At 44.8% G+C, this 20,306-nt stretch overlaps 1 protein-coding gene across 1 annotated transcript in view; it reads right to left on the reverse strand.

The window, feature by feature from the left end:
- Positions 1-20,306, reverse strand: part of LOC119169949 (CRISP/Allergen/PR-1-like) — a 378,447-nt gene that overhangs the window by 157,964 nt on the left and 200,177 nt on the right. The window contains exon 3 of the mRNA XM_075882862.1: positions 9,740-9,839. Coding sequence (XP_075738977.1) covers positions 9,740-9,839 — 100 coding nt within the window. The remainder of the gene's footprint in view (positions 1-9,739; positions 9,840-20,306) is intronic.

Below are 20,306 nucleotides of genomic sequence, written 5' to 3' on the forward strand. Positions count from 1 at the left end.
TGCCCTGTTGGTATTTGCTCAGTGGTACTCATGATTGGTTGACCAAATTTGCGAGTTGAATTCACTGTACTGGCTCGCGCAAACTCATGACGTCATTTTAGGAATAGACCTCTTTCATGAATGAGGCGCTACGCTTGACTGCTGAACTGGAGGGATTCTTCTACAAAGTACGTTACCGGCTGCAATGGTTGCTGATTTTCGAACTCTGCCCATGGATGCGCTTTTGTTGTCAGAAGATGTCATGATCCCTGGTCATACAGCAGTGTTTGTATCCGTATTCTCTTCACACGTCCGCTCAGGACCCTGCACTGGACTTGTCGAGCCCGATCATGCAAACGTCATCAAGAAGAATGTGCTGGTCCCACGGTCTGTTCTTACAGTCATCGACGAACATGCTTGTTTGTGGGCGTTCAACGCAGCCTCAGAGCCTGTTACTCTACCAGTCGGATTCAAACTGGAAACGTTCGAGGAGCAGGCCACAATTGACGTCCGAATGGTCTCAGAGCCTCCAGCCATCAGTCAGACTGCGCCCAACTACTCAGCCGAGATGAAACGTATGATCAATAAGTCATTGTCTTCCGAGCAGGATGTCTTCGAGGAGGTGCTTACACGCTCCGCGGGAGTCTTTGATTTCGCTCAAGACTGGCGTTGTTCCATGTTGCCCGACTCACGTATGCACCGCCGCATCAACACGGAAGATGCTACACCGATACGCCAGAAACCCTATCGCGTATCTTCGTCAGAGAGGCAAGTGATTGCCGATCAGGTCAACGACATGCTGCAGAAAAGCTTAATTCAAGAGGGAAGCAGTCCCTGCGCACCTCCTGTAATATTGGTAAAAAAAGGACAACTCTTGGTGATTCTGTGTAGACTACCACCGTCTCAACGCCGTCACAAAGAAAGACGTGTATCCGCTACCACGCATCGATGATGCTGTTAATTGTCTACACTCGGCCGCATACTTTTTGTCCGTCAACCTAAGGTCTGGATACTGGCAAATACCAATGCATCCGTCTGACAAAGAGGAGAATGCTTTTGTCACGCCTGACGGGTTATTTGAATTTAACATTATGCCGTTTGGCTTGAGGAATGCCCCAGCTACCTTCAAGCGATTCATCGGCTCCATACTTCGCGGTATGAAATGGGAGATATGTATATGCTATCTCGATTATGTATTTATTTTTGGCAAGACATTCCACCAGCACAACTACCGGCTTAGCGTTGTTCTAGATTGCGTCAAACAAGCTGGTCTCGTTTTAAACGCAAAGAAGTGTTCTTTTGGTGAGCGTCAAGCCCTTGTACTCGGATATCTAGTCGACAGGGACGGTATACGGCTGAACCCGCATAAGATCAGTGCTGTCCGAGACTTCAAGCAACCAAGGTCTGTGAAAGATCTCCTTAGCTCCGTGGGCCTGTGTTCTTACTTTCGCCAGTTTATCAAAGACTTCGTCCAGTTTGCTCATCCTCTGACAGAGTTGCTCCGCAAAAACGCCCCATTCCGATGGACCGTTGAGTGCGAGGCTGCTTTCAAACAGCTGAAGTATTTGCTTACTTCAAAGTTTATTCAAAGCTTATTCAAAGTACAAAGTACAAAGTACAGTGCACAAAGTACAGTAGACACAAGTAAGGGGCAGGGTTGGCAAAAAGGCAAATTAGTGCCTGACAAGGTGCAGTAACCCGTCCCAGGCTACAAAGCGCAAAAAAGCAGCAATACACACATAATTTAAATGTTTTAACAAAGAAGCAGCCGCATTTACATTTTTATGAGAATTTATAAAAAAACGTTAGATGAACATTTTGTTAAGTACAGATCTATCTGCAAGACTGAGTTTATAGCAAACATAGCAAGGAATATGCGTAGAAACCCAAATTTATCGAATAACAAACAAATTTATTAGAACTCATTAATGAAAATGTCATGAGTGTATACACTTCAATTATAAAGACAACCTGTGTGATACCGCAGAAAGAGAAAAAACTTATTCTTGGAGCCCTACTTCCGGGCCCCTTTTGTGCCATTTCGACCCGGCGACACTCACAAAACTGCATACAGATTCTAGTGGTATCGGTGTTGGTGCCGTGCTAGTTCAGTATCACGACAGCCGCCAGCACGTCGTGGCGTAAGCAAGTCGTACTTTGACTAAGGCGGAGAGGAATTATACGGTCACCGAACCGGAATGTCTTGCGGTTGTTTTTGCCGTCCAAAAGTTCAGACCTTATTGGTACGGCCGGCAATTCAAGATTGCCACAGATCATCATTCTCTTTGGTGGTTCGTTAGACTACGCGATCCAACTGGCCGGTTGGCTCGTTGCCTTACGGCTTCAAGAATATAACTTTTCTGTGATATACAAGAGTGGTCGATGTCACGCTGATGCCGACTGCTTATCTCGTCTTCTATCTCTGACCGTGGATGCTGATGATGATGAGTTCGATAACTACCTGGCTGCAATCTCATTCAACTTCCCAAATTGGGATGTCTTCCGTCACGAGCAACAGCGTGACCCTTCGCTGAAACCAATGTGACTCGTTGCTCTAAACGCGCCACGCCATTCGTTATTCATGACGCCCTACTATATCGCAAAAATTACTCCAGCCATGGTTCCACACTACTCTTCGTCGTGCCAGAATGCATGCGTTTTGCGGTATTCCAAGCCATGCATGATGACATCACGTCTGAGCACCTTGGATTTGCCCGAACGCTTCACCGTATCCGACAACGTTTTTACTGACCTCGACTCTGGAAGACCACCAAGCACTACGTCGCAAGTTGTGGTGTCTGCCAACGCCACAAACAACCTACCACGCCATTGACGCCAGTGGCCGGCCCACTGCAGCCGGTTAAGCCACCAACATCACCATTCGAAAAAGTCGGCGTAGATTTACTCGGCCCTTTCCCCAAGTCTCCCACCGGCCACCGCTGGATTATTGTGTGCGTAGATTACCTGACGCCGTATACTGAAACGATGGCGGTTGCCTCAGCCACATCATCTGATGTGTCAAGGTTTCTTCTGCACTCGATCATACTCCGTCCCGGGGCCCCTCGTGTGGTAATAAAAGATCGCGGCCGGCAGTTTACCCACGTTCTCGAAGAGTTGCTACGGCTTCGTGGGTGCCAGTATCGGCATTCCACGCCATACCGGCCTCATACTAACGGCCTCACTGAACGCAGCAATCGTACCATCATCAACATGCTTCCACTGTACGTCGCAGCAGATCATAAGAACTGGGATGCCGTATGACCATTTGTTACGCCTTTAATACCACGAAACACGAGGTCACAGGTTATACGCCTTTCTTTCTCCTCTATGCTCGTCATCCCCAAAGTTTCCTTGACACCATGCTTCCTTTTTCGACGAACGAAAACGCCAGTGTCGCGCAGACTTTGTGTCGCGCCAAAAAAGCTGATCGACTTGTTCGGCTCCGAACTTTTTCCGCCCATGCTCGCGCGAAAGACCGTTACGACGCAAAACACCCGCCTGTGACTTTTGATACAGGTGATTTTGTCTGGCTGCGGACGCCTGTTCGAAAGAAGGGACTTTGCCACAAGTTTTTTTCAAGTACTCAGGACCATTCGTCATTCATCATCGTCATCATCCTCACTACGTCCACTGCAGGACAAAGGCCTCTCCCATGTTCCGCCAGTTAACCCGGTCCTGTGCTTGCTGCTGCCAATTTATACCCGCAAACTTCTTAATCTCATCTGCCCACCTAACCTTCTGTCTCCCCCTAACCAACTTCCCTTCTCTGGGAATCCAGTTAGTTACCCTTAATGAACAGCGCTTATCCTGTCTACGCGCTACATGCCCGGCCCATGTCCATTTCCTCTTCTTTATTTCAACTATGATATCCTTAACCCCCGTTTGTCCCCTATTCCACTCTGCTCTCTCCTTGTCTCTTAAGGTTACACCTACCATTTTTCTTTCCATTGCTCGCTGTGTCGCCCTCAATTTAAGCTGAACCCTCTTTGTAAGTCTCCAGGTTTCTGCTCCGTAGCTAATTACCGGCAAGATACAGCTGTTATATACCTTTCTCTTGAGGGATAGTGGCAATCTACCTGTCATAATTTGAGAGGGCTTGCCGAATGTGCTCCACCCCATTCTTATTCTTCTAGTTACTTCAATCTCGTGGTTAGGCTCTGCGGTTATTACCTGCCCTAAGTAGACATAGTCTTTTACAACTTCAAGTGCACTATTACCTATCTCGAAGCGCTGCTCCTTTCCGAGGTTGTTGTACATTACTTTCGTTTTCTGCAGATTAATTTTAAGACCCACCTTTCTGCTCTCCTTGTCTAACCCCGTAATCATGAGTTGCAATTCATCCCCTGAGTTACTCAGCAATGCAATGTCATCGGCGAAGCGCAGGTTACTAAGGTATTCTCCATTAACTCTTATTCCTAACTGTTCCCATTCTAGGCTTCTGAAAACCTCCTCTAAGCACGAGGTAAATAGCATTGGGGAGATTGTGTCCCCCTGTCTTACACCCTTCTTGATTGGTATTCTGTTGCTTTCTTTATGAAGCACTATGGTAGCCGTTGATCCCCTGTTAATTTCTTCCAGAATGTTTATATATACTTCATCGACGCCCTGACTCCGCAGTGTCTGCATGACGGCCGATATTTCTACTGAATCAAACGCCTTCTCGCAATCTATGAAGGCGATGTATAGTGGTTGGTTATACTCTGAGCATTTCTCTATTACCTGATTGATAGTATCAATGTAGTCAATTGTTGAGTAGCCTGTTCGAAATCCTGCTTGTTCCTTTGGTTGATTTAATTCTAATGTTTTCTTTACTCTGTTAATTACCTTTGTAAATAGCTTGTATACTACAGAGAGCAAGCTGATCGGCCTGTAATTCTTCAAGTCCTTGTTATCTCCTTTCTTATGTATTAAGATGATGTTAGCGTTCTTCCAAGACTCTGGTACCCTTCCCGTCAGGAGACACCTCGTAAACAGGGTGGCTAGTTTTTCTAACACAATCTGTCCTCCATCTTTCAGCATATCTAATGTTACTTGATCCTCACCAGCAGTTTTGCCTCTTTGCATGCTCTGCAAAGCTTTTCTGACTTACTGGTGGGGTGTCATCTGGGTTACTGCGAGTTCTTATAGTATTAAGATCGTGGTTGTCTCGGCTACTGTACAGATTTCTGTAAAACTCCTCCGCTATTTTAACTATCCTATCCATATTGGTAGTTATTTTGCCTTCTTTGTCCCTTAGTGCTTACATCCGACTTTTGCCTATCCCAAGTTTCCTCTTCACTGCTTTGACGCTTCCTCCGTTTTTCAGAGCGTGTTCAATTCTCTCCATGTTATACCTTCTTACATCGCATACTTTACGTCTATAAATCAACTTCGAAAGCGCTTCCAGTTCTATTTTGTCTCTTGTACTTGACACTTTCACGATTTGACGCTTCTTAATTAGACTCTTCGTTTCCTGGGAAAGCTTGCCAGTGTCCTGTCTAACTACCATGCCTCCAACTTCCACTGCACACTCCGTAATGATACTCGTCAGATTATCATTCATTGTATCTACGCTAAGGCTGGTTTCCTCACTAAGAGCTGAGTACCTGTTCTGCAGCGAGACTCTGAATTCCTGTACTTTCCCTCTCAGTGCTAGCTCATTGATTGGCTTCTTGCGTATCAGTTTCCGTCGTTCCTTCTTCAAGTCTAGGCGAATTCGAGACCGTACCATTCTGTGGTCACCGCATCGTACCTTGCCAACCATTTCCACATCCTGCACGATTCCTGGGTGTGCAGTCATTATAAAGTCGATTTCGTTCTTATTTTCGCCATTAGGGCTCCTGCATGTCCACTTGCAGTTTTCTCGTTTTCAGTAGAAGGTATTCAAAATCCGCAAATGATTGCGTTCTGCGAATTCTACCAGTAGCTCTCCTCTGGCGTTTCTAGTGCCGATGCCATAATCTCCTACTGCATGGTATCCAGCCTGCTTCTTCCCTACCTTTGCATTAAAGTCGCCCATCACTATAGTATACTGTGTTTTTACCTTACTCATTGCCGATTCCACGTCTTCATAGATGCTTTCAACTGAAGCGTCATCATGGCTGGATGTAGGCGCGTAAGCCTGTACTACCTTCATCTTGTATCTTTTGTTCAGTTTAATTACGATACCTACCACCCTTTCGTTAATGCTATAGTATTCCTCTATGTTGCCAGCTATGTTTCTGTGAATTAGAAACCCCACTCCCAGTTCTCTTCTGTCTGCCAAGCCCCGATAGCAAAGGACGTGCCCATTCTGTAGCACAGTATAGGCCTCATCTGTCCTCCTAACCTCGCTGAGCCCTATTATATCCCATTTAACACCCTCTAGCTCCTTGAATAGTACAGCTAGACTTCCCTCACTAGATAAGGTTCTAGCGTTAAACGTTGCCAAGTTCAGGTTCCAAAGGTGGCCTGTAGTCCAGAGATTCTTAGCACCCTCTGCTGCGTTGCAGATCTGACCGCCGCCTTGGTCAGTTGCTTCGCAGCTGCTGGGGACTGAGGGCCGTGAGTTATTTGACGTATGCATGTGGGAGGTAGTGGCCAGATACTGCACCAGGGTGGCCAATTCTTCTCTGGTGAGGGAGTGCGTTCCCGGCGGTGGTTACCGGTGAGGCTGCACCCCACGCCTCTTAATGCAGTTCTATCAACACGCGGATTATTTTTTTTGTCGGTTGGGAACTGCGCGGCACCGGGATTTGAACCACGGACCTCTTGCCTGCGAGGCGGATGCTCTAACCAGTACGCCATCGCCGCCACCGGATTGTTATGTTCTAAATGTAGATTTCAGCGGTGTATCAGTCAATTTTGTGGTTATTTTTATAAAAATGTTTTAATGAAATGAGATTTCTGCTGATTACCCCCTTAATTAAGGGTCTAGACAGTACGGAGTTGGGCCTCCGATTAGCCTATGGGGTGCTGTTTATTAATATATTAGGCGGACAAAATTTAAATTCGTTTGTGAGGTGATGTTACCAAATTAATCTTTTTAGTGATTAGACTTAATTTTGGTCACGAAATGGTTCCGGTACTATTACTCCCGTCCTGATGAAACCTGAGCGGCGACAGGTCTACAATTAGGTCTTTGCACTGTATGAGTTAGAAGTTTCCCGGTAGGTTATTAGCAAAGTTAAAAGCAATCGTAAGAGAAAAAAAAAGGTTCAAGACTTTGATCTGACGGGCATACCTTTCTCCCGAGCAGTGAGCCACCCTCCTCCACTGAGCGAGGGCGAGGGAATACGCGGGCGCCACACGTTTATTAGCGGTTCTCGTTATATTCTTTCTAACTCTGTATCTTCCGGTTACCTTAAGCTATCAAAATTATTTTTACACGAAAAAAACCGGACTGTTGTGGTATAAAAGAAGATATTAGCTATTTTTCAGTCACGTTTGTAGCTCCTTTCGAAAATTTGTTTTATTTAAATGAGCTTTTTGCTGATTACCACCTTAGTTAAGGTCCTAGTGTGTACGGAATCGGGCCTCCTGATAGCCTATGGGGTGCGGTTTATTATTATATTAGGCGGACAAAATTTAAATGCGTTTGCGAGATGATATTACCAATTTATTCTTTTTAGTGATTAGGCCTAAATTTGATTGCGGAATAACTCTAGAACTAATAAACCTAGCCTGATCAAACTTCAGTAGCGTCAGGTCTATGCTAAGGACTTTCAACTTTATAAGTGAAAAGTTTCCCAGTAAAATAATAACGAAGCTACAGGCGATCGTAAAAAAACACGTGGTCCGACTGTTGTTGTTTTCACAGAATCACACTGTTTTTCGCTCCTAAAATTTAAAATTTTCGTTTGTAATAGCAGTATTTGTAGCGCTTGAACTCCATGTATCTTCACGAACAAATATACATCACTCTGACCCTCCTAGAACCAAAATTGCTTTAGTTATAGGTAGATATGTGCAGAGCTCACTCACCCGTGCTGCTGACCTCAACAGTAGTTCACGAGAGATGGGGCATTCATCATTACTCAGTGCCTAAGTGACATCACTTACGTTGTTGCGAAAGTGACAGCTCAGAACCGGCGTTCGCGTAAGACGCAAATTGTGCACATTGCCCGATTGAAGCCCCACAACAACCGATTGCTTCTGCTCGCTCGGTGAGCTTCGTCTTGACCGGAGGAAAATGTAACGCGGACTGAAAGAGCGAGAAAAAAGAGGTTGGAAGCTCTTGAGCGATGGTGATTCGGCAATGATGTGAGCGCTGGCATTTTCAGAGTGTAAATATACCCATCACATCCGTAAATATATATATATATATATATATATATATATATATATATATATATATATATATATATATATATATATATATATATATATATATATATATATAACTTGAAGGGAAGGCACGACAGGTCCGGGTATTTTCTATATTGAATGAACTTGCAGATAGCACATTTGAAAAGGAAATCGTATTTACTAACGTTTCGGCCGTGGCACGGCCTTCGTCAGAGTAAGTAGGTATGATACAATGTTGAACACTCGCGAAGATATCTTCTCGAGTGTTCAACATGCGGAGCTCAGTACATAGGTCAAACAGAGACAAGTTTCAGAATTCGTTTTAATAATCACCGTGCACATGCAGTAAGCTACCTAATCTACCGCTGTCGAAACACGTCAGTATGCCTGGCCATGGTTTCGACAAAATTAGGGCCACTATTATTCGGTCCGGTTTCAAGACAAATCACGATAGAGAAGTGAGGGAATCCTTCTTGATCCACAAATTTAACACCATTCGTTCAGGTATCAATGAAAACGTAAGAAAGCTCACCTGCCTCGCACTATAACAACACGACTTCTTAGATTAGTAAAATATTTTAGTGTATATTAAAATGTATAATAGTCAACCGTGGTTTCTTTACTTCAGAGCTCTTTTACATGTCCTGCCAACCATACTGTGCCCCGCGTGTCGATGCGCAAGGAAATTTGAAACTTGTATATTCATGCACCCGTCGCATGTCAATCATGTCAACACAAGGTTCTGACAGATTACCATTTTTTTTACTTTGATTGTCCTAGCTGCTATACCGAGAGTTCATCACGTGACCCTATAAAAGCGGCTGCATTGTATCATACCTACTTACTTTGACGAAGGCCTTGCCACGGCCGAAACGTTAGTAAATACAACTTCCTTTTTAAATGTGCTATTATATATATATATATATATATATATATATATATATATATATATATATATATATATATATATATATATTTATAATACCTTCTCAATGTTTTACAATACACAGTGTTCCGCCTTTTTAACTTCCCCTAATAAAAGTAATCTATCGTGCTTTCAAAAAAAGCACAAACATATCCACCCACATAGTAATAAGGTGAATAGTAATGTCTGCAGCTGTGCACCACAAGCCACACACAACCCGCAGCCGAGTGTCCGCGCCGCTAGTCCGGATCGATACGTTTTGCAACACTTTCAGGTGCTAAACATTCGTTTACTTCTTGAGATATGTGCCTACAAACTCAGAACTAGTAACATTCGTGAACAATTTTGCGTTTCTGAAGGCAATGCCTGCACAGTGTCTTTACTCGAGAGCAAAAGGCCGCGAAGCCACGCGCTTGCAGTTCGCGCGTTGAGGAGTGGGTGAAATAATGGCGGCCGCTGTAGCAGTCGGCGCATTTATCTCCACTCGGAGCGGAGGCAAGCGAGTGCATCGAGGCACTATGTCTAGAAAGCTTTATACTGTGCAGCCGCAGAAACATCTGTGGCGCCCACCTGTTGCCCTGGCCTGCTTCTTGTCGTGTTCGGCGTGCCGCTTTTCCGAGCACTGGTCCGCGTGAGCTTGCGCAACTTCAGCCAACTTGTCGTCCCAATACTGCACGGTAGAGGGAAAGCGTGTGAATAATTAAGACCACAGTCTTTCTTGGGGACGTTTGATGCCAAAATTCTGGTCTGTCTGTCTGTCTGTCTGTCTGTCTGTCTGTCTGTCTGTCTGTCTGTACTTTTGTCTGTTTGTCCGCCCTAACGATCATTGCTGCAATAAAGTTTCTCATGAATACCTAGAGGGAAGTGTGGCGCCACCGTCTATGTGAAATTTTTAAGGGGCTATGTTGGAGCGCTAAGAATGACGGTATATGTGCGTGCGAGGCTTTTTTTGGCTGGTGTTAAGCGAGGCTGCGGCTCAAAAGCGAATACGACTTCATAAATAAAGCTTCTCTAAAACAAAACGTTCATAAGGGGATCTCATTCACGCATATTATATTCTAAAATATTAGTCAACTCACTTGGACGGCACAACTAAACGGCGAAAGAAAGAAACAGACGACATTAACGTGGCGGAAAGAACGCTCGCTTTGTCGTCTGCCTGCCGAGTTTAGCGGCCATTGGTTACGTCTTATGCTTCGTAAAATCGTACATCAACATAGAAGGTCCTAGTATTAAATAAAAGACGTTTCTGCGCAATGACCAAATAAATAGCTTATTACGTGCTCTTGTACTAAGAAATCAACCATTTTAACGTGAAGCCAGGCGCGTCTTCGAGATATACAAATCCGAGTTGAGTTCGAAGCTCACGTATTCCGTCATTCCCTTGCAAACAGCAGCTCACTAGCGCCAGATTTTCCCCTAGGTATGATTGGGAAAAACTCTATGAGCGCTGCCAACATGCGGAACCGCTTTTTGCCTCTCTAGAGTGAAAGACTTACTAGATTTTCTTATATTTCTTTGGAGAGCGGTTTTTGTTTAAAACTGATGTGTTTGTGCTGTGGAAAAGGATTTCAAAGTTCACTTTTAAGATGCAATGGTGGTTCGTTTCAAAGTATTCACTGATATCACCGTGCTGAAGGTGAGAAATGTCGCAGTACAAATTGCAAAGCTTTAATTAACCTCTTAATTTCATGAAATCACGAAGGCAAAGCGGTCATCAGAATGGAAGGAGGGAAGGAATAACATGTAGTATCACAGTATTTTATGCAAATTACCAAGAAAAAAATCAATCACTCCGTCTACACACGACAATACAATCGTTCAAGACACAGTACATATATTATAGGTCATTGCATATAGGCTGAAGAAGGCATAAATTATCAAAATAATATTTAAGAACACTGCTAGCTGTTCAGTGCAAAACACGAAAATTTTACACTACGATACAGTTCACTTGTACTAGCATGCAAGTGACAAAATAATAATAATAATAATATTAATAATAATAATAATAATAATAATAATAATAATAATAATAATAATAATAATAATAATAAGAAGAAGAATAATAATAATAATAATAATAATAATAATAATAATAATAATAATAATGATAATAATAATATAATATTAATAATAATAATAATAATAATAATTACCAGAACAAGCGTATAAAGTGCAGTACATGAAATATTCTGGCGAGCAAGCTTAGAGAATTCATCAATTCTGTTATTTTGAAACTCTCCTGCGCAAAACTCATGGTGGTACATGACGCGAAGCACGCTTTCACAATCAGCTTACAAAGAATCTCTTTAAAAACGTACTTTCAAGCTTTGTCATGATATCTTATACAGGATTTTGTGACGAAAAACAGTTTAACCATGAAAGCATATTATGCCATTGGTAGTTCATTCGTCGCAACCTGCTGAATGGTTGCGAAATGATAGGTTCATCAGAAATGTTGACTGCCATATATTCGTTTTATATATACCCTTGCAGTCTTCCGCCAGCCATTTTTTTCAACTTTCTTTTTTCAGCTGTGCAAATAACCGCATACATGGCCACGCTTTTCATAGAAACCTTGATGACCTTGGCAAAGCCACATGGCTCCACTGGGCAGCTCCCTAGCAACGCAACAGCATTCGCCAACAAGATAGACCAATAAAAACAACAACAAAAAAATAACGTTGTAGGTGAAAGGCGAGAAATCGGAAGGTTGGTGTAAAGAAAAACATATGCCTGGCGGGCTCGACCGAGAGCACTTTTTTTTTCTTCGGCTCGAACCATGATCAGGCAATCAAGGTCGAACACGGACGGTACAGAATGAACCGCAATGAAGTGGGGAAGAGGAGAGCACTGACACAGCGTTGGGAGTGGAGACCAGCCCTATCGCCCCCTTGCACACATCGGAACCACTACTAGGCATGACACAGCGTATTTGTGTGAGTGTAGAGGGTGTGTAAAAAAAAGGTGGAAAAAGAAACACAAAACAGATCGTGGATGGGAGGTCCCTCCGTCGATCTGCTTGCTTCACGTGGAAGCTAAAAATTCCCCTAGATGTTGGCAAATATCCCTTTTCCCTTAACTACACCCGCAATCACCTAGATCTAGAGAATTTTTTCTAAAGTTAGCTACACTGCGTAAAGATACCCCAAACGGTCCATACAGTACTTCAAATGGCCAACCCCATCGGCAGCGCCCGCCATTATTGCTCAAGTTTCAGCATTCATACTTGTGCGATTGTCAATTAAAAGCAATTATTGCGCATATCAGAAAAACCATAAAAACACGTCTATATTTTGTATGAGTGTACTTATACGAGAAAAAAAAGCACACGTAAGTGATTCTAAGGACTGTATGTTTATCGCGCTGCACTCACAGTGCAACGGGGTGCTCAAAAAGGCTCAAAAACGTTTTTCTAAGGTGGTGACACCTGCCCGTCGCTTTGCGTTCTACACCTTATCGCCTCTGAGACAGGCGTGCATCTTTCTTCGTGGGCGCGCACGCCTTCTTCCATTTTCGAAGATAACTGCCAGATAGCGCTCGTGTCTAACGTGCCTCGATGCCCGCGTTCGCCTTCCCTGCACAGATCGAGACTCTCTAACGCAATGCTTCCAAAATAAAATTTACCGTTTTTTTTTTTCACGCAGAACATCAAATGAACCTTTTGTTCACTTTCTCCACGCGCAAGGCTATCGTCTTTCGACGACATTTGCAGTGAAACATGCAGACACGGGGCCAATTTTTGTGGAGCAAAAAGGCTCTCTCAGGGCTTCTCTCGTGCCCTTGTTTACGGAGGCAAATCTAACTATGACCAAACATGTGCATATACGCCAGACGTTTTAACTGGAATAGTACATGTCCTGCGGGCCCGCTTATGCTAAAACGACGACACCGTGGCACTTCACTCTCAAGCTTCATTGAGAATAGCCACTCACCACACTTCACCATAGCGCGAGTAAACGCACTGACCACTAGTAGTGTAGAAAGCAGTCACGCGCCCTCTGCACCTCAATGTCGTCATGCTTTGAATATTCCTGCTATAGGGCACGGGGCCCACCGCAGGAAGCACTAGCGCTGCAATCACTGTGGTGTGCAAGGTTGGATCACGTGATCTAGCCTCACTTTGGCGAAGGCAAGCTGGCGGTTAGGTGCGTTGTTTTTAGTCGCGAATTTGCGGTGTTTGCATTTTTTAACATTGTTGTATTGCTCTCACTTATGGTACGCGGACTTCTGCAAACTGTACAATGCTAAAAGTCGCAGTAAAAGTTACTGGCCGCATGCCACAGTTTGCTGTTTATGCGATGCTACTGTCACGGCCGCTGGCAGTGCCACTGAAACCTCTCTCTTTCTTTGTTGTGGTTGTTATTTCGAGGCCGTGGGGTTGAAATGAGCACAGACCATGAATGTTTACATAAAAACAGATTGTTTCAGTTTTCGCACGGGAGTCTCGTTAACAACGAGAAATCAATTTGTAGATGGTGCGATTATGTATATTTTAAAATAGGACAGAGAAGCGTACATGCGGGGCAAGTTACCATTATTACATTAAATAAATATGCGCCATTGTCTCAATTGTCATAGATTCCAAGTAGACCCCAAGTCCAATTTTTTTCCCGTTATTTTCGCTATTTTCACCCGATTTCGCTCTATGTCGCGGCCAGTTGCATCTGCGTGTTCTGCCAGCGCGTTCGACGAAACCATCTTTATAACATCATACATGTGCCGCTCCAGTCTTTGCTAAAGCTTACCGCCAAGGTACGTTACCGCAAAGTTACCGCCAAGGTAACTTTTACCACAGTTTGCGCCACCACCATCCCCCTCCCAGGTTGGCCTTCCCCGCGCGCATACGCGACCACATGGGTTCCCATCCGCGAGTGGCGAACCCAGCGTCTGGCACACCATCCCGTGCCCCCCTCCACCTCCTAAAAAAATCATTGGTGTATGCGCACAGAATAATGGTGCACCATCTATGCCTGACTAGGCCTAAATCTAATTAGGCCCCGTCTGAAAAAAAGGTTCGGCCAACGCCCCTGCCGTCTGTGACTTCAGTTCACAGATTTAGTTTCTTGCTTGCAGCTTACGTCTGCAGAATGGGCCCATAGCCACTGTCCCTTCTTCACAATGTTGTTTTCATCTACAGGCGAAAACGTGATCAGGTGCGCGAAATGATTCATCTTCTAAGAGCTGCCGCGAAATATAACACAGCTTATGAATGAAGCTGTAAACAGGAAGAAAAAAACTCGACAGCGGCAGTTTTACTGGAGCATGAAATTTCCGTTTCGATCACGGTACGTAAGACTTCACATCATGCACATTCAAGGGCGAAAAATGATACGGCTTGCTGATCGCATTTTTTATTATGATTTACCTTTTTATTGAAGCTCTGGAACTGAACCAACCGTTCATTTTCACCCATGTGTGGCTTGATGGCAATCGATGGTGTAATTACAATAAAAATTTTGCTCAAGAAGTAATAGGATCATGCGACAGAGAAAAGTTGTACAAGTTTTCATGAGGCACACACGTGCGTGACTCTCACATTTCCACGTAACGATGACAGAAAACTTGCGGCTGGAATAACGCTTCGCTGCTTCCAACAAAGCGTGGAATCCACTTGCGAGGAGACGCGAAAGCGGCTGCGGGCTGCGCGCGAGACGGTGGTGGAGCAATCCAACCACGTGCGTCACAGAGACGCCTCCACATGGCGGCGTCAAGGCGCGACAACTTGGTTCGGTTCGGACTGTCACGGTGGATGGACGTGTTTTTTGAGCGCTACCGATCGACTGCATTTGTCTATAAATATAGGGCAGTAGTTAAAATTCCTGTAGCACTTATTTTATTGTACGGCTTTTTCGGGGGTCCGTCACCAGGTATTTATTAGTATGTAGGTGTGTGTGTGTTTGATTTTTTGTTTTTTTTGTTGTTTTTCATTTTCTTTTGCCACCCCGTGGGGGAGGTGCACGTACATTGAAAACGCAAATTTTTGTAGCAGACCTTAGACTTTCTCTTTTTCATAGGGCAGGGCTCGTGTTTTGTAATTATCGAGTGAGACAAGTCATAGGGACAATTGGTATCCGGAAGACATAGTTAAATAGACTGTGAAGTGTTCAGGATGTGAGGTTGGTTTGGAAGTGGACCCAAGTGTAGAAGCGCAAGGAGAAGAGGCTGACGCGAAGTGTAGGCAATGTGAGGTCGAGGAAAAAATTGAGAAAATGATGGTTACCCAGAGTGACCGGCTGATGAGAATCACCGAGCTCGAGACTGCGTTGGCGACAGAGCAAGTGAAAACGAGGGCTAGGGGAGAAAAGCTGAAGTCCGCTGAGGAAGCACTAGCCAAGGTAAACAGAGGAGCGACCTATGAAGGGAACAGTAGGGAACCGGCAACCAGAACTGCGGAGAAGAAACAGCAAGCAAGTTTGAAAAAACAGGTTCAGCCGGTTCATTTGTCGCAAGGCCCAGCTTCAGCGAAGTAGTGGCGGGGCTGGGAGGGGACAAAGCATCCGGTGTCACAGGTGCAAGCAGCCCCCAGGTGCAGGACGCTCCAGCTGAAAAGTTACAGCATGTGATAATCGCCGGGTACTCGAATTTAAATCGCTGCACAGAAGCCATCAAAGAGAGGGTAAGAGGTGACAAGAGGGTTGAAGTAGGGGCGTTCCCAGGACGCAAGCTGTAAGCAGTCATGAGGCAAGCAAGAGCAAAACTCAAAACTACAGTTGATAGACGAAACCTCGTGACAATTTCAGGCGGTTTAAACGATGCCCTAAATGAAGATACAGCAGGACTAGCAACTACACTGGCGAAAGGTGTCAATGACATGCGCGCCACTTCTCCTCAGGTACAGGTAGCGATATGCCCGATACCGGAGGTACCGGTGCGTGATAGCAAGCTGCAAAGAGCGGTTGTCAACGCAAACCAAGAGATATGGCGGATGAGTCGAGAGAAAGGCTTTGAGGAGGTGGAAATAAACAGAGAGGTGCATAGGTGGGGTGGTTTTCAACGAGCCAGAATTCACTTCGATGGGCGGCTAGGTCATGAGGTGGGTTAGCGCCTTGCAGGACGCGCAGTAGCTTTTTTTGGGGGGCAAGTGGGCCCATCGGGGTGCAGGATAGCTAGTAACGAGGAAAACAACAAGGGAGGCTTTTTGACAGGTGGCATGAATAGATACGATTCCTAAGTGGCACCAGTATCTAAGATAGGTAGAGTCCGGGGCAGAATTAGACGTAGCGACGAGCGCCGAGCCAATTCAGACATAGGGTATATTAGCATGCAGGGATGTAGGAACAGGCTGAAGTGAAAAGAGATAGAAGAACCGCTAAGGGAGGACAGGCCGATGGTATACGGTTTTGTAGAAACACAACTCAGGGACATGAAACAACCCTCTAACAATGCGCACTACGCTTAGGAATATTGTAATAGAACAGAAGGCAGCAGAAAGAGGCGTGGTATTGGGGCATTCATTTATAAAAGTACAGACGGGCAGAGGGTCATGCAGGAGTGCAAGGAACATTGATGACTAAAAGGGAAAGTGGCAGGGCAAATGACACTCCTTGGTTTCGTGTAATTGTGGACGGGAGCAAAGGCCAGAGAGGAAAACCAGGCACTGGTAGAGAGTATATCAAAGGACATTCAGGAGTTAGGAGGATGGTGCGAGATAATTATACTAGGAGATATGAATGCACACATAGAAGATATAGATGTGTGTATCGACCCGACAGGCAAAATGATCATGGATATGTGTGAAAGGCTTGATTTGATCATTTGTAAGAGTACCGAGAAGTGTGAAGGGCAAATAACATGGGAGATAGGAAAGCTGCAGTCGACGATAGATTGCGCACTGATGTCACATAGGATGTATGATAAGCTCATGGGAGTGCACATAGATGAAGGTGGCTCCAGAAGTCTGGGTAGTGATCACAAACGTATCAAGCTGAGTTTTGGAAGAGCAGTGAAAGTGAGGAGACACGATGAGCAACTACAGGAAAGTTTTTATTCCGAAAGGCGAATTGAAATAGTCACTAAACAAATTGAGAAAGTAATCACTGAGGATAATAAAACAGTGTGGACATACAGGAATCTAATTAGACTGTTTGAGCTAGAGCTTGCTAAGGCACGTGACAAGTCACCCTAGAGAAGAAGACATAAACCCAAAAGTTGGTGGGATGAGGAAGTTAAGAGAGCCATAACGAAAATTCAGGAATACTCTAGGGAACACAACATGCTAAGCAGAGGGGTGAACCGACAGAAAATGTTGAAAGAAATTGGTAAATCTTTCTAAGCTGTAGAAGGGATGCATCCCTGCTGATCAATGAAAAGATTAGAAGAAAGGGATCCCACTGGCTGGCAGAAGTACATAAAAAAGATAGAAAGGCAGCTGCGAAATTCGGGAACCATCTCTATTCCCTAAGAACTGAGACGAGCCTTAAGCAGAGGTTTATAACTACAGCTCAAGGTGATAGGCAAGAAGGGGACGAAGCTATTGAATATATAAGAACAAGGGTGACAGAAAAAATTTCAACAAAGAAGTTCTTTATGCACCACGATAGACAAGGATGAGTCAAGTGGCGCAATGGCTCCAATTTCACAACAAGAGTGGGAAAGGGCTGAGAAAAGGGTTCCTAGTAGTACATCAAGAGGCCTCGATGGCATTCCAATTATGCTGATAAAGACATTAGGCCCGAAGTCTCAGCAGGCTTTGAGAGAGGCAGTGAGATAAATGATAATCGATGGAGAAGTTCCCGATGGATGCAAACTTAGCAGGATGAGCATGATCTGTGTAGAAAAGGGTGACAAAGCTGACGTAAATAACTTCCATCCTATAACAGTGACATCAGTGGTCTACAAGCTGACGATGCAGATTATAAAGGAAAGACTGCAGGCATGGATAGAGGCTGAGGGGGTGCTTGGGGAACCGCAGAATGGGTTTCGGAAACACAAGAGATTCGAAGACAATCTGTTCTCACTGACGCAGTGCATCGAAATAGCAGAAAAGGGACACAGGCCCCTGTGGCTAGCATTTTTGTATATCAAGGGAGTGGACGATAGCGTGGTTCAAGAGGAATTGTGGGGAATACTGGATACACTAGGCGTGGAAGATGCAGTCAATAATCTTTTAAAGGATATCTATAAAGGTAACAAGGTAATTATAAAGTGGGAAAAACAGGTATCCAAGCCTTCAGAGGTCAAACGGGGGCTAAGGCAGGGGTGTCCCCTGTCACCCTTATTATTCATGATGTACCTACAAGTATTAGAGGCCAAATTAGAGGGAAGTGGACTGGGCTTCAACCTCTCTTTCGTCGAACAAGGAAAACTCATTGAATAGGCACTACCAGCATTGATGTACGCAGATGATATAGTGCTAATGGCCGACAACAAGAAAGATTTGCAGAGATTGGTGGACATCTGCGGTAATGAGGGAGATAGGTTATATTTCAGATTCAGTGAGAAAAAATCAACAGTCATGATTTTTAATGACAATGAAGGTAGTGAGATTAAAATACAGGAAGTCACGCTAGAGATAACAGATAAATACAAATACCTGGGCGTATGGATAAGCAATGGGGCCAAGTACCTAAGGGAACACGAAATAAACGTGTCGACTAAAGGTAACAGGAATTCAGCGGTAATGAAAAACAGGGCACTGTGCAATTACACTAGGTATGATGTTGTGAGAGGAATATGGAAAGGGGTCATGGTTCCTGGTCTGACGTTCGGCAATGCGGTCTCGTGCATGAGATCAGAAGTTCAAGCAAGATTAGAAATTAAGCAACGTGGAATAGGTAGGCTTGCCTTAGGAGCTCACGGAAATACACCAAATCAGGGAGTATAAGGTGATATGGGATGAACATCATTTGAGGGCAGGGAAGCTAGCAGCAAGATAAAATTTGAGAAGCGATTGAGAGAAATGGGGGAGGAGAGTTGGGCTAGGAAGGTATTCAGCTATTTGTACATGAAGAATATCGATACAAAATGGCGGAAGTGAACTAGAAAATAGACTGGGAAATACTTGGAAAACAGCAGGGGGCCAAGCTAAAAAGAATTATCGGTTAAGAAGAAGGTGAAGGAAGCTGAGGCCGATATGTGGAGAGTTGGCATGATTAAGAAGTCCGCACTAGAAATCTATCGAACTTTTAAGCAGGAAATTGCCAAGGAAAGCATCTATGATAATACACGGGGTAGTTATCTACTGTTTGAGGCCAGGACGGGAGTATTGAGAACGAAGACATATCGGGCCAAATACTAAGGGGTAGACACGGTATGCAGTGCATGTGAAGAGGAAGAACAAACCGCCAAACACTTGATTATGTTCTGTAAAAGGCTTCACCCTATAGTTTAGGATGATGGCGCACAGTTTTTCAAAGCACTGGGTTTTAGAGACAGTGAGGGCAAAATAGACTCTAAGCGGGTAGAATTAACTAGAAGGAGGTTATCTGATTGGTGGCTAAAGTCAAGGCACGAGTGAAAATTAAAGCCTTCACTACAAAGTACGAACCCCCAACCTCACTATTTAAGGGAAAAAATAAATCTAGTGTTTGGTTCATTAAGTATTACGGCTGGGTGGCGCTAGCCACCTCCCGATCTAAGGGTACAGCCATATCCATCCATGCATCCATCCATCCATCCATGTGTCAGCCGGTGAAGCCACAGCCGGTCAGTCGGTCGGTAAAATAGAGGCGGCTAGGAGTGTATCAGTCATCGATATCGCTACCACTATTATTTTTATATCTCCTAACCTGAGCAGTGAGTGAGTGAGAAAGACTTTATTTGATGGTCCGGCGGATGGCAATACTAGCCCCAGAGGGGAAGATCACCGTGATGCGGCCACACATCACCTTGGCGTGACGTCCTCTACTCGTTGAGCAGGCCTCGCTACTCTCACCTTCTGGCACCCGCACCTGCCCCTGTGCTGGGGTGGCCGCGAGCACTTCGCGCTTTCGCTAAGGCACTGCTTTTCGAGGACAGCTGAGATCCACCGGACGGCCCGTGTCTGCTGTTCACACTGGTCGCTTCCCGCGGTGACCGTAAGCCTCGGCGGAATCGTCGTCACTGTTCTTGCCTCCCTCGTATTCTGTTCACAATCCCACAAGATGTGGGCTGCAGTAGCTAAGTAACCACAGTACCGGCAGAGTGGGTCGCT

This window comes from Rhipicephalus microplus, chromosome 2 (assembly GCF_043290135.1).
Source record: "Rhipicephalus microplus isolate Deutch F79 chromosome 2, USDA_Rmic, whole genome shotgun sequence".
Classification (NCBI taxonomy): domain Eukaryota; kingdom Metazoa; phylum Arthropoda; class Arachnida; order Ixodida; family Ixodidae; genus Rhipicephalus; species Rhipicephalus microplus.